We start from the raw sequence: 15,296 nt of genomic DNA, 5'->3' as shown, positions 1-15,296 counted from the left end.
TATTCTGGCGCTCGTCAGTAGATTCAGTAATTAGAGCCTGATCATCTGCATGTAGCAGTTCTCGTGGTGACTCGGTTTTCACCACGTTGCGAAGTCCTCTTGGGGAAACTTCAGTGAAGACACGCAACCTCCTCATCAGCAGAACGACTCTTTAAACTTTAACGAGAATAATAATCGGATTATAATAAGTTATTATTAATAATAGGGTTAATAGGAGTGCTAAGAGTGGTTACTGTCTGTGTGTTACCTGAGGACTAAAGATTGGAAAAGGAGTTAAAAAATTTTCGAAAAACATCAAATTGATTATTGTTAAATATTATAAAAGATTAAAACTAAAACCTGTCCTGCTGTACACAACAAACAAAAAGAGCAAAAAAGAAAAAAACAACAAAATGTTGCAGACAGTGCTTTAAAGTAGAGGTTTATTTCATTAGCTTTATACATAGTCAGTGTGCTGAAGGACCTCGTGTCTGTCCTTAAACATCATTCATGTGCACTGCCATAAAGTTGTCCACAGTCTCTCAGTGTAAAATGCACCGTGGGCCGATTTAATTCCTCGCTCCGGCTCTGAGGAGAGCGCTTACACCGGTGTCAGGTGTGAAGTGCTGCACGAGCGTTCGGCTCCTCGCCCACGTTAATTCAGTATTTGCGTCCTTCACCGGGTAGGTTAAACAATGTTCTTCACAGCGAGTGCTTTGATAATCAGGAACCTGAGACAGAACTTAATCAGACCTGAGAGTACAGAAAAGTGGAATGTTGGAGAGATTTCTTCACTCATCTGATTCATCCCCCCCGCGCTCTTTGTAATAAGAATCAGTTCCTATTTTGTCCACAAGGTGGTGCTGTTCTCCGTTTAGTGTATTGTGAGTTGTACAACGTCTGCGTTCGAAACAGAAGGTCGCCGCCTTGTTGCCTTGCAGGTGTGTCCTAAGGCAAGACTTTCACCTGAAGGCATCTTCAGTTGGAACGACCTTTCAGGACAGGGTTTACGGTGACGTGTGACGCCGTGTAACTAAACCAGAGTTCGCTGCTTGGTTAACAGATCCTTCACAAATCAGATCAAAGAAAGTGTGTTGGTTCTAGTCTTGAGGTTATAAGATAGTATGGTGTTGATTTCAAAGAAGAATGTATATTTGTAAATGAAAATCACTTTTCCGTGAAGTTCGAGCCGCCATTGTTTTTTATTTTTTTGTTGCTTGACAGAGCTGAGGCACAGATTTATGGGAAATCGGCAGCATCGACGGGACATTAATCAATCAATTTTGCCTTCCAATGGGGCAGTTTGAAGGCATCTGAGAAGACAGGAAACGAGAGTTTGATCAGTTTTGAACAGTCCTTGATGCCTCACTGTTTTGTTAGACGTCCTCCTGAGACGGCATTTCTCCTGTTTTGAATACACTCAAGATAACTCGAATAATTAACAGTTATTCCACAAAATTGAGTCGTACACGATCTGATAGTCGATGAGTAGAGTTTTTATTTCGTCCTCAGTTGGTTCAGCAACACGCTACGCCATTTTGTTTTTCTCTACTCACGGTATATGAGCTGATATCCTAGTAGTAGAGTAGCCAATCAGAACGCGTGATTGCTCGTAACCAGTGAATGTGGCTAAAATAATAGAGAATATTATACGACAGTTAGTGCTGGTCGACTAATCTGATTGGACGAGCAGCGTTCCAAGAGTGACTGATTGATTTATTATTAGTATAACCGTTTCACTGTGTGTATCACTCCACTCATCTGTGTTCGCTGTGTCAAATTACAATCCCACTGAAACGGTTACCACGGTAGAGTTAGTGACATCATCAGCGGACGCCAAAAACGATACGTTTCTCACGAATACGTTTCTCTCTTCTGACCTTAAAATATGAATGCTCACCAGACGAAGATCAAATCTCACAGGAAGCACAAAGCAACATGAACTAGCTAGCCAGCGAGCCGACTCCATATTGTGTTCAAAACCTACTGATCCCTGTCCATGATGTTGCTTAGCAACCAGAGACTGCATTCGATGGTGGAAGGACTGTTTACTGCAGATATTATTCCTTTTAAATGTAATTACTTATTGAGCTATAGATTGTTTAATTAAGACATTAAGCCACTCAAAGTGTCCATCGCTGATGATTTGATCACAGCATCGTCAGACACGACGCTAAGCAGAGCAATGATGTAATAAACATGTGTTCCTGCAGCTGTTCGATCACATCGTCCACTGCATCGCAGACTTCCTGGAGTACATGGGCATGAAGGGAGCGTCATTACCTCTGGGATTCACCTTCTCTTTTCCCTGCCATCAAGCTGGATTGAACAAGGTCAGTACAGCATCCTGCAGAACCAGCCGCAGTTCTTCTGGACACTTTGTCACACTCGCGTCTTCATTTTGCACCGAAACCCAGTAGCCTTCTTTATGTTTTCTTTTTTAATCTGAAAAGTGCTCTCTTATGGAATATGCTGCTCAGACATATTACAAAAAGTTTTTCCCTCTAAGGTTTAATTTTGTAATTCTGGAAACCGAACATTTGGAACTCTAAAATGTTTTTGTAATGTTTTGACTTGGTAATGTAGAAGTCAGAAATCTATCACAAAATTTGTATTTAAAAAAAAATTAATTAGGGGGCCAAGACTTTTGCACAGTACTGTATGTTTAGCTTGAATTAGCAAGCTGTGTGTGGGGTTTTCCCTTTTAGTCAGGGCTCGAGATAGTGAATAAACAGCACATGATTCAAAATATAAATCACTAAAGCTCACGTCAAAACGCTTTGAGAAAGAATTACTATTAGAAAACCTGCAACGTTTTATAAACGCTTTTGCAACCTGATATGTATTTTTGCAAGGAAGCTTTACCAGGTAAAAATGTATAGAGGTATGATTTAAATTTTTTACCTTAATTTTTGGTTAGAAAAATATTTTACAGTACAATGAAAAAACAAATATTTAAAAAAAATTAACACCAAGTGTAAAGTATTTAAATTTTTTTATTTAAAAAAAAATTCAAAATAATTATTTTGAATTTGAGAAGTATGACTCAAGACAGGAAAAGTAAAAATGAAATATAATTAAATTTTCCAAGTAAAAATTAAGTACATAAAAGTAGTATTTGCAAGCTACAGAAATGATTTAATTATAATAATCATTTAAATAAACGGTGGTGTTTAAATCTTCAGCAGCTCGTGCATCATGAAGATTCACTCATGGAGGAGGAAAAATAAACCATTACAGGGCTCGAAATTCGTATAGTTTTCCACCAGCCAGCCGGACTAGTTCCCTTCCAAAGTAACTCGCCAAACAGAAAATCAACTCGCCAAAATTTGTTCATGTATGAATTTTACTTCTGTCAAAAACAACGCAAAAGAGAGTCGTTACCATTGTTCATGACTAATGTGCATTTATTTCAAGACCCGAGTATTTTGATACTGTTGTTAAATACATAACACAGAGCACCATAATATAATATCAACAAATAATAATATATTGGACTTTTCCCCCCCATCAGTGTGGGGGGGGTCTGCAGGTTGGGATGTCTGTAAACCAATCAGGATGCTCTTTGTCTAGCATGCGCTTCATGAACAGGCACACACGCAGTCTCTCTCGCGCTCCCCGTCATATGCACGATGCAGACATTAATGTTTCGCGTGCACGCTCTTGCTCTAGACTCCGGGAGATATTATCCAATTTGCGGGCATCAGGGAGCCACTGTCAACATGCAGGAGACTCCCGGAACTTCCGGGAGACTTGAGATGTCTGTTATATGCATGCGCAGTCGTGAAAAAAACGACAGCCTGAGCGTCCTGCCGATAAACACATCGATTAACACAGACACGGCACGCGCTGAATATGTGGCGGCTTTAGTTGACGGTGTGTCTGAATCTTCGCTTCATATATATTTTTTATTTTCAACTAGCCAGCCCGGCTGGCTAATGACAGGAATTACCCGCCAAATGACAAATTGAGTCGCCTCAGGCGACCGGACCACCGCGAATTTCGAGCCCTGCATAGGAACTGCATTTTAAACCAGTAAAGTTTGTTTTTCATTCTGTCTCTGAGAAGTTCTTTTCCTCTTGCTGTTTTGCGAGCTTTAATTTTTCTGCAGGTTTGTAGGAGTCACTAAATCCTTACGAGCTCTGATATAAACACAGTTTACATTTTACAACAGATTGGTGCTTGTTACCGTATGCACGCGAGTACAGATATAAAACAAACAAAAAAAACAGCACTAACGAAAGTTGGCTTATGTCTAAACCTTTATTTAAACTTAAACTACAGGGTAATCCAGTCAGTGGCTGTACAAGCCCTGTCACACACATACAGTATGCAACAAGCAGTAAATAGAAATGAAAAAAGGAGCAAATTATGATTAATATTAATAATATGCATAAATTCAATATATTAAAATTGGCTATAAATATGAAGAACTGTATAAATAAAATACGTTGGTGTAAGAAATAGAAAATATGAACTATAAGCTTAACCCGTTTCAAACGATAAACATTTAAATGCAGCTTTAGTAATAAATAAATAAATAAAGATAATTGAGGCCCATCGGCACGGTGGTGTAGTGGTTAGCGCTGTCGCCTCACAGCAAGAAGGTCCGGGTTCGAGCCCCGTGGCCGGCGAGGGCCTTTCTGTGCGGAGTTTGCATGTTCTCCCCGTGTCCGCGTGGGTTTCCTCCGGGTGCTCCGGTTTCCCCCACAGTCCAAAGACATGCAGGTTAGGTTAACTGGTGACTCTAAATTGACCGTAGGTGTGAATGTGAGTGTGAATGGTTGTCTGTGTCTATGTGTCAGCCCTGTGATGACCTGGTGACTTGTCCAGGGTGTACCCCGCCTTTCGCCCGTAGTCAGCTGGGATAGGCTCCAGCTTGCCTGCGACCCTGTAGAACAGGATAAAGCGGCTACAGATAATGAGATGAGATGAGATTTACTCCTGAAAGTGGCCACTTTTGCATTACTGTCATATATTGTTCTGATAAATACGCAAATCATACAAGTTTCATTTTGTTCAAATTTACTAAGGATCTTATATCTGGTTTCACTGTTGTATGCTATACAAGTTTCAGACAAAGGACATACAAATTTTATAAGAAATATCTACATCTTTGACCCTGTAGAACAGGATAAAGTGGCTAGAGATGAGATGAGATGAGATGAGATGAACTGAGGCCCATTATACACTTCCATGCCATTCTCTCCCGTTTTAGCCCGGGGGGTTTGAGAGGTTTTTTTTTTAATGCATAGTGTTATGAATAAAATCACCTCTTGGCACAATAAAAAACACCTGAGAAACGACCCGATAGCAGCAGGTAGGAAGCAAAATGGTTAAAGGTCACCACGATGGAGAATTGATATCTTGCTTTAAGGTCACAGTTTGGTTGTTCGGTTCAGCTTAAGTTTCAGACTACCCCCCCCCAGTTTATTTATAAAAAGTAACGTGATCATGCTCTGGGTTGAGAGCTTTCAGAAAACCTCCTGCATCCTGGTGAAGAAAAAAAATTTAGACAGTAGGTGTGAAGAATAAATTGTGTAGAAAACACTTGAGTCCAGGAGAAGAAAGAGTTGAAGCAGCACATTCCACCAGAGTGCTCTGAAAGTGCACTTATGCATATCTCTGTGTTGCAGGGCATTCTGTTGAAGTGGACAAAGGGCTTCACGGCGAGTGGCTGTGAAGGTGAAGACGTTGCGGTGCTGCTCAAAGACGCCATTCATCGCATGGAGGTTTGTGCTCCTCCTGTCTCTGTACTGATCACAAAAACATCTAAATCTACACAGTGCTCGATGCTGCATGGTGGAACAAACAAAATGTTCTTTTTGGCACATAAGTGTTTTAGGGCTCAATATTAGCAGTAGTCCGACTGCCCGGGACAACCAAACTTTTGGTCAAATCCAGGTCTGCCTGTCCGACGGGACGAGTTTAATACTTGTTGAAAATCACCATTTTTATAGAAATTATTCAAGTTCAAGATCAATAAAGTTCCAACAAAACGAGTTCACTCCCATCAGTGATACGGCCATGTTATTGTTTACGAAATTCCAGGGAAGCCGAGTACAGCAGGTGTGTGTGTAAAAATAACCACGGCGTAATCTCCAATTTAGATTATTAGACTTCCTTGAAATCAGAAATGGAGATCAAATACCTTGATAAAATAGATCTGTGGTGAATCTCCATTTCATTGTATTTTTCTTTTGTATGGTTCACATTAACCATCACAAAATGTTATGAAATATCAGTTTTGTTTTTTAATTAAACGACAGTGCCAAACTCACTTATGGTTTGTTTTCATTCACACTGTGATTCTGTCCCCCTGATCATGTCCAACTTGTTTTCTTTCGGCTTCATTTCATTAAAAGAAAGTGAAAGACAATCCTCTTAAAACTGCAGATCAGATCAGGTCATTGGTTAGAACACACACCATAATGGGGCTTTGGATAGTTTGTTTGTTACAGTTAGAGTTTTATTGAAAAATTATAAATCAAGAACTAGAGACCAGAGGTTTAAGCTGAGATACATGAAAGGTAGGGTGAACATGTCACATGGTGAATGGTAATGCCAGTCTAACAGAACATGGGTTGATTACCTTCTTGATGAGGAAGGGTCCAAGGAACCTGGATGCTAGCTTGCGAGAGACGGTCCTAAGTGGCAGGTGGCACGTGGAGAGCATAACTCGTTGACCTACTCGGTAGGTGGGTGCCTTGGAGTGACGTTTGTCGGCCTGCCTCTTGGATGCAAGTATGGAGCGAATGAGTCTTCTCCAGGCCAATGCCCACATCCTCCTGCAGCAGCATATAAAGAGCTGGGCTGAGGGTACGGCGACCTCCTCCTCTTGACTGGGGAACAGTGGTGGTTGGTAACCTAGTGAGCACTGGAATGGAGAGAGACCTGTGGCAGAGGAAGGGAGAGTGTTGTGCATATTCGATCCAGGGTAGGTACTTGCTGCAAGAACTGGCATCCCTGGATGCCATGCACCTGAGTGCAACCTCCAAAGCCTGGTTCGCCTGTTCTGCCTGGCCGTTGGTCTGTGGGTGGAAGCCTGAGGAGAGACGACAGGTGGCTCCGATGAGTTTGCAGAAGGCGCTCCAGAACTGTGCAGTAAGCTGAGGACCCCGGTCAGAAACAATGTTGGTAGGCAGACCATGTAGGCGGAAAACGTAGTGGACGAGTAGTTCTGCAGTCTCTTTGGTTGAGGGGAGCTTGGGCAGAGAAATGAAATGGACAATCTTAGAAAAACAGTCAGTCAATAACAGTGAGGATGCATGTGTTGCCACCTGAGTTGGGGAGTCCGGTGATGAAGTTCAGGGCGATGCGAGACCAAGGTTGATGCGCAGTTGGAAGGGGTCTTAGTAAGCCGGCAGGGGGTCAATTGGCGGTCTTGTTCCGGGAGCATGTGTCGCAGGCTGCCACAAACTCCTGGATGTCCTCCTTGATGGATGGCCACCAAAAGTGCTGCTGGATGAGAGCCAGGGTTCAGGCAGCTCCCAGATGACAGGCCAGCTTGGAGCCATGACTCCACTGCAGCACCTGAGTTTGCACAGGACAGGGAACAAACAGATGGTTAAGGGGAATGTTGGAGTTACCTTCACCGGGGTCCTGCTCCAGTGCCTTCTGCACGAGCGTCTCAACCTCTAGAATAGCGGCTCCCACCAGGCAGCGTGGAGGAAGGATGGTCTCTGGTGGCTTGGACTCCTCTTGGTGGGAAGATAACATCCTGGACAGGGCGTCGGGTTTGCCGTTCTTGGAGCCTGGGTTCCAAGAACATCCTGGGTGAAGTTGAACTGGGAGAAAAAGAGAGACCAACGGGCTTGACAGGAATTGAGACGTTTGGTGGAGTTGAGGTACTCCAGGTTATGGTCGGTCCAGACTAGGAAAGGGAGATCAGACCCCTTGAGCCAGTGCCTCCACTCCAAGGCTAGTTTCACGGCCAGTAGCTCTCGGTCGCCGATGTCGTAGTTCCGTTCGGCTGGGGATAGCCGGCAGGAGAAGGAGCATGGGTGAACCTTGTTGTCGTTGGCCCTCTGGGATAGGATGGCTCCGACCCCTGACTCAGAAGCATTGACCTCGACGATAAACTGCTTGGTTGAATCGGGTATGGTGAGAATGGGTGCTGTGGTAAACCTGCGCTTGAGACTGGAAAAGACTTTCTGCTTCCTCCCCCCACTTGAACTTGGTCTTGGTCGAGGTCAGGGCTGAGAGAGGTCCGGCCACTGTGCTGAAGTCGCGGATGAAGCGCCTGTAGAAGTTGGCCAACCCCAAGAAGCGCTGGAGCTCTCATCTCGAAGATGGTGTGGGCCAGTAAGCAACTGCCTCCAGCTTGAGGGGGTCCATCTGGATCTTTGCTGGAGAGATGATGAACCCCAGGAACAAGACAGAGCCTTGGTGGAACTCACTTTTTTCCACCTTGATGAACAACTTGTTCTCAAGCAGGCGCTGGAGGACCTGCCGGATGTGACCCCGATGTTCCTCCAGGGAGCGGGAGAAGATCAGGAGGTCATCCAGGTACACGAAAACGAAGATGTTTAGGAAGTCCCTTAAGACGTCGTTAACGAATGCCTGGAAGACTGCGGGCGTGTTGGTCAGGCTGAAAGGGACCACAAGGTACTTGTAGTGACCAGTGGTGTTAAAGGCAGTCTTCCACTCATCCACTCATCTTCCACTGGATGGTTTGAGTGGTTACCGGAAATCCTTAGGGTGAGCGGGGCGGTAAGATGGGTGATGCTGGTCAAGTCATTGAGTGTCAGGACCCTGAGAGGGACGTCGAGAGCAAGTAGCGGGATTCCCAGACACTTGGCAGTGGCAGAGCAGATCAGGTTCCTGTCCACCCCTGAGTCGACGAGGACTTGGGGGTGGTGATGCTGGTTGTCACAGATAATGACAGGAAGTAATGGACGATTAGCGGGGGACTGGTTCCGAGCATTGCCCACCAGGGCCCCTTGATTCACTGGTGGGCTTGTCGTTTTAGTGGGCAGGCTCAGCAGATGTGTCCCAGCTGACCGCAGTAGAAGCAGGCCCCCGTGCTCTGCCGGTGATGTCATTCCTTCGGTGACACCCAAACCCAGTCTACCTGCATGGGTTCGACAGACGTGGCAGGAGGTGGAGAGGAGGTGAAGCTGGGGCAGTTCTTCCCTCTCCTCTTTTGCTGGATCCAAACGTCGATGTGGTTGGCGAGGTCCATGAGGCTGGAGAGGTCTGACGGCAGTTCCCGTGATACCAATTTGTCCTTGGTGGTGTCGGACAACCCGTGCAGCAATGCGTTGATCTGGGCGTTCTCGTTCCAACTGCACGAAGCCGCCAACATCCGGAACTCGATGGCATAATCCGAGGTAGACCAGGATCCCTGCCGCAGCTCCATGAGCTCTCTGGCTGCCTCCCAGCCAGACAGAGAGCAGTCGAAAGTTCGCCTCATCTCCTCAGGGAAATCCTTGAAACTGGAACAAAAGGGTGCATTGGCATCCCAGACCGCTGTTCCCCACTCTCTGGCCTTGCCGGTGAGGAGCGTTATTGTATATGCTACCCGGGAGCATTCTGTGGGGAAGGCCAGAGGTTGCAGCTCTAGGATCAACAAACATCGAGACAAATGATCTGCAAGTACCTGGTTCTCCCTTGTAGGGCTGAGGCGCTGGAAGTCTCGGTTCGTGGAGAAAGGCGGTGGCAGGAGCTGAAGTAGGAGATGGCTGAGCAGGGGTAGGCATGGCTTGACAGTGCTGCATCTGCATGGTGAGAAGGTTGAGTGCGTTGGACAGGGTGGTGAGGTTCTGGGTAATTTGTTGTAGGTCTTGTTGGTGGGTCCCGAGGAGAGTCCCTTGCTGCTGGATGGCCGTTCTCAGATGGGCGAGTTCCGCTGGAGCCAATGTTGGCCAGAACATACTGTTGGGGGGGGGGGGGGGGGGGGGGGGGGGGAGAGATGTGGTGAGTAGAATCCAGAAGCAGAACACAGACTAATCAAATAAATAAGATGATTTAATACAGGGAAGAAAGGGCATGGCAAAAGGTAAACTAACAGGACAAAAAACAAATGGCAAAAGTATTCCAGGCAAAATGAGAACAAACAACTTGACAAAAACATGAGACCGGCGAAGACAAAAACGCTAGCGCAAAAAACCCTGAACAAGAAAAGACCCTTAGTGCAAAAAACCATGAACCAGAAAAACACTAGTGCAAAAACCATGAACAAGAGAAAATCGCTAGAGAGATAAACCATGAGAAGTAAGAGAGGCACAAAAACAGCTAGAGTAGCAAAACGAGCCGTTCTGGCAAAGTATGAGTCTGAGAACGGCGTATATAAGCAGCGGTGAAAACCAGGAAGTGAATGCAGGTGAGAAGGAATTCCTGTCCCGGATCGGCGCTGGCGTGAGAGATCTGTAATCTCCGGAGTGGATGTCTGGGGCGGAGCATGAGAGAGAGAGAGAGAGAGAGACAGAGTGAGAGAGCGAGAGACTCCCTGTATAATAACTGAAATGATAAAAATCTTTACGATGTGATTTCCCAGTCTTAGAAGTGAAATCTGTTTCCTCCAGTCCAGACTCATCTACTGGGTTTTTTTCTTCTGTTTTCTCTTTCTGATGGTGTGTGTTTGGTGTTTTCATTTCCCCCGTCGTGTGTCGTGTGTTTTAGGAGTTTGATCTGGACGTGGTTGCCGTGGTGAATGACACGGTGGGGACAATGATGTCGTGCGGATATGACGACCCTCAGTGTGAAGTGGGGCTCATTGTAGGTGAGTCTGACTTCAGAGAGCTGGATGACATGAGCTCAGTGTGTGTGTGTGTGTGTGTGTGTGTGCGTGCCTACGGCTCGGTCTGTATTCCCAAGACCTCGGTCTAATGTTTTCCCGTAAAGACCGAGTGATCGAGGTTAATAAGGAGTTTGTTATCTGGCTTTTTTATTTCTAAGATTAAAACAGTTGCTCATTATAACGCGGCGTGACGCTGCTTTCAGTCACCTCATATTTGTAACGTAGTCGAGTTACGCAGAATAAACAGCTAGCAGTTTCAAAACTGAATTTATTTCTCCACTCAAGTGATACATGACAAATATTCTGAGAAAGACAAAAATATAATCTATATTGGTTTATTTTTGGGCGGCACGGTGGTGTAGTGGTTAGCGCTGTTGCCTCACAGCAAGAAGGTCCAGGTTCGAGCCCCGGGGCCGGCGAGGGCCTTTCTGTGCGGAGTTTGCATGTTCTCCCCGTGTCCGCGTGGGTTTCCTCCGGGTGCTCCGGTTTCCCCCACAGTCCAAAGACATGCAGGTTAGGTTAACTGGTGACTCTAAATTGACCGTAGGTGTGAATGTGAGTGTGAATGGTTGTCTGTGTCTATGTGTCAGCCCTGTGATGACCTGGCGACTTGTCCAGGGTGTACCCCGCCTTTCGCCTGTAGTCAGCTGGGATAGGCTCCAGCTCGCCTGCGACCCTGTAGAAGGATAAAGCGGCTACAGATAATGAGATGAGATGGTTTATTTTTCAACAAAACTGATTTCCAGTTCATCTTTTTTTTTTTTTTGTCGTTTTGTTTGTTTTTTGCAACATTGAAAGCCGGCGCCTTGGAAAGAAAGTCCGTAATCACCCACGGGCATTACAGGAGAATTCTGCCCACGAAGGAACCAATCAGATCGCACAATTTTACCAGAAGTAGCTCATGCCGTATAAGAAAAATAATTAATTGTATAAATAATTAACTTTATCACGAGAAAACAAGTTTTCTAACCTCGAGATCACGCAATCATTTTTCATTATTACATGAACACAGCAGCGTGAACACAACTGGTCTCGATGTTTTCACACATCTTTTTAAACTTTGCAGTGCCTAGACTCTGATTGGTTGATTAATATTCTGTAACAGCAGATCTGACAGTCGTGCAGGTTTATATGAATGCGCTTGTTCTGATGCGTTATCGTTTTTGAATAGTCATTAAATTATAAAAATCGAGCGGTTTACGCGACGATGGTTTGGTCTTGAATCTATTTTCCCTTGTTTTTATGGTGCCACCAGAAGGTGGCGGTAATGCACATAAAAGCTGTTTGAATAGCTCCCAGTGAATATCGAAAATATTTTTGCTTGAAATGTCCATCCCTAGTTGCTATAGCAACAACTCATTCACAGTAACTTGTACAGCTGATGTTTCATGTAAACAAATAAAAAAACAACAACATTTACTGGTTGATATTTTGTGTGAAAACGTTTATTTGACATTTATGGAAGGAGTCTCCAGTGTCAGTGATGTGTGTGTGTGTGTGTGTGTGTAGGTACGGGTACAAACGCGTGCTACATGGAGGAGATGAGGAACGTGGAGCTGGTGGAGGGAAACGAGGGCCGCATGTGTGTGAACATGGAGTGGGGAGCGTTCGGAGACGACGGTGAACTCGATGACTTCTGCACAGTGTTCGACAATGCTGTGGACGAAAACTCAACCCATCCCGGCAAACAGAGGTGACGGTCACATGACATCAAGTGGTTTCAGCTGGGTGTTTTAGCATTCGGGCAAAACAAGTCTCAAGAAAAACTATATTTTATATCATAACTTCAGGCGAGTCAGAGTTTGGGTGTGTGTGTGTGTGAGTGACAGGTTTGAGAAGATGATCAGCGGGATGTACCTTGGGGAGATCGTCAGGAACGTCCTGCTGGATTTCACCGCCAAAGGGCTGCTGTTCCGCGGAAAACTCTCTGAGAGACTGAAGACCCGCGGCATCTTTGAGACCAAGTTCCTTTCCCAGATCGAAAGGTGTGTGTGTGTGTGTGTGTGTGTGTGTGTGTGTGTGTGTCCATCATGCATCACGCAGCTTAAAAAGTGAAAAAGCTTCTCAATTATTAATTATTACATGTTTATTATATTTATGGTCAAACTGGTCAAAGTAAACCGAGCATGAGATTTAAAGATCCCCAGTCCAAGGAAAGAAAGAAAGGAAAGGAAAGAATGAATATTCAAAGATAGGCCAAGGAAAGGAAGAACGAGAGAGAGAGAGAGAGAGAGAGAGAGATGGAGTCTTCCCCTGGAGAGGTCCCTGCTAAAATCCTGCTTTCTCACAAAAATAAACATGAGATCTGTCAATCATGTGAATGTCACACTTTTATACAGAGCAAGAGAAAAGGGAAAGGAGAGGAAATGTGAAGACTGATGAAATGAAAAGAGACAGATGGATGGAGGGAGAGCTGGATATGGAGGAAACAGATGAATCAGCTGATAGCTTGATAGAAACAAGCAAAAATGGCATCTGGAATGAAGGGATGGATGAACGGATGAATGAATGAACTGATGGATGGATGAATAAACTAATAGATAGATAGATAGATAGATAGATAGATAGATAGATAGATAGATAGATAGATAGATAGATAGATAGATAGATGACATGACCACCTAGAAGTAAATGAATATGGCTGAAAGATGTAGTTGATGGATTTACAGATGGATGGAGAGACAGATGGCTATGAGTAGAGAAGGAAGAAAAAGAAGTGGATAGACTGGATGATGGTTAGAAATAAGTAATGGGTAGCTGGAGAGTGTTGAATGGATGGATGGATGGATGGATGGACAGAAGGAAGGATGGAAGAACAGATGCCCAGGTCTGCAGTTTTCTCAGATGGATGGATCGATGCTTCCTTCTGAAGTTTTCTCCAATATGAAAGCTGTATATTACAGCATAAATAAATGCAGAAACGAGTGGATGGATGGATGGATGGATGGATGGATGGATGGATGGATGAATAAGCGCTCCTCTACAGTGTTAGGATGATTTGAGTTTTCAGACAGATTTACAGATGGATGAAGTTCGTCCTCCTGAACATTTTTGTTTCATCAGAATTTAATTTGAAAGGATTGTGAGCAGGAGGAGTGGTGTTTTTTATTTTGGTGTGTGTGTGTGTGTGTGTGTGTGTGTGTGTGTCTCCGCACTGGAGAAATCTGTACAAAGGTTTTGTCTCGGCTCACGCGCTCGCTGAAGTGTTTGTGTAATCAGGACAGCAATCGCAACAAACAGCTGCTGTAATTACCATTGATCTACTCGACAGTTGCACACGATTACCTTTCATTATGGAGGATGTGCAAGTAATCACATCCATATACTGTCCCTCTCTCTCACACACACACACACACACACACACACACACACACACACACACACACACACAGCACTTTGTACATTTCATTTTCTGCTCTCTGTGCTCGTTTAATTTCACTCTGCATGTCATTAAACGAACTGAACAGGGAACATTGTCTGAAGAGGAGGAACCACGGCGATGGAAGGTGTCAGAAAAACAAATATTCACCCACGCGGCCTGTCGTTCAAATCCTGATGATGCCGCAATCATCATCTGTGGCTGAGGGTCCAAACGAGCAAAAATTGGCCGTGCTGTCATGGTGGGAGGAGCTTACTTGGTCTCATCTGTCAGTCAGAGCGACATGCACTAATCACGCTAGCTAATCTGTGAAAGCAGCGGCACTTCTGGTGGTTTTAAGTACAATATCAAGTGCGTGCAGACATGCTATGGTCATGTGATCAGGTACATGCCTGACAATAAGCACTTTAAGCCCTATTCGCACGGGATAAGTATTACCTATGGACCTCTGGTAATTCGCAATTACCCCCGCACCTCTGTGTTATTGTGTGGCGCATTCGGACGGGATAAGCAAAAGTCTGTAATTCACTGAATTTACAGACTTTTGTGACATTAATGGTACATTAATAAGGCAGGATGAAAACACAGTAGGCATAAGAATAGCACTGTATCCAAATTAAGAGAGGGGAAACGCATATGATAGGGATGCAGTATGTTTGCTCCACGCTCTCAAAATGAGAAGGCGGGGTCACTGCAAATAAAAACAGTCTCGAGATGACAATGTACTGTAAGTGAACAGGCAGTTTATGGCGCTGTTTACACATAGCCGGGTATTTTGCTAAACGAACATTTGTCTTCCCTCCGTTAACCAAAATATCTTCGTATTGCTGTGTCACGGGGGTTAGCGTGGCTCCTTACCATATGCTGCCACACAAGCCATCCAGTTGAAGATTCTTCGTGCTTTCTTCTTGGAGTTCTTCTTGGAGCTGTTTCTGCTTATCTGGTTCAAATACGGGATAGGCCTACTACCACTTGCCCCTGAAATGCTGTTTATCAAAATTTCGCCCGTATCCTCCATTATTCACTCCAGAAAAGTACAAGAGACGCGCGTTTAATAATTACAAACACAGACATGCGCATTCACACGGGACTTGTATTACCACTGGACTTCTGTGTTTTGCCGAAACACAGTAGGTCATTCGCGGCGGAATTATTACTTGGCAAATTACGGACATGGCACATTCGCACGGGACTAAG

At 44.7% G+C, this 15,296-nt stretch overlaps 1 protein-coding gene across 1 annotated transcript in view; it reads left to right on the top strand.

The window, feature by feature from the left end:
• The window catches only part of hk2 (hexokinase 2), a 72,588-nt gene that overhangs the window by 53,920 nt on the left and 3,372 nt on the right, over nucleotides 1-15,296 (top strand). Inside the window, exons 12-16 of the mRNA XM_060907515.1 lie at nucleotides 2,193-2,312; nucleotides 5,616-5,711; nucleotides 10,603-10,702; nucleotides 12,230-12,413; nucleotides 12,550-12,705. Coding sequence (XP_060763498.1) covers nucleotides 2,193-2,312; nucleotides 5,616-5,711; nucleotides 10,603-10,702; nucleotides 12,230-12,413; nucleotides 12,550-12,705 — 656 coding nt within the window. The remainder of the gene's footprint in view (nucleotides 1-2,192; nucleotides 2,313-5,615; nucleotides 5,712-10,602; nucleotides 10,703-12,229; nucleotides 12,414-12,549; nucleotides 12,706-15,296) is intronic.

This window comes from Neoarius graeffei, chromosome 24 (assembly GCF_027579695.1).
Source record: "Neoarius graeffei isolate fNeoGra1 chromosome 24, fNeoGra1.pri, whole genome shotgun sequence".
NCBI classification, from domain to species: Eukaryota; Metazoa; Chordata; class Actinopteri; order Siluriformes; family Ariidae; genus Neoarius; species Neoarius graeffei.
The sequence above is the reverse complement of the archived record's forward strand: the minus strand, read 5'-3'. Positions and strand labels throughout refer to the sequence as shown.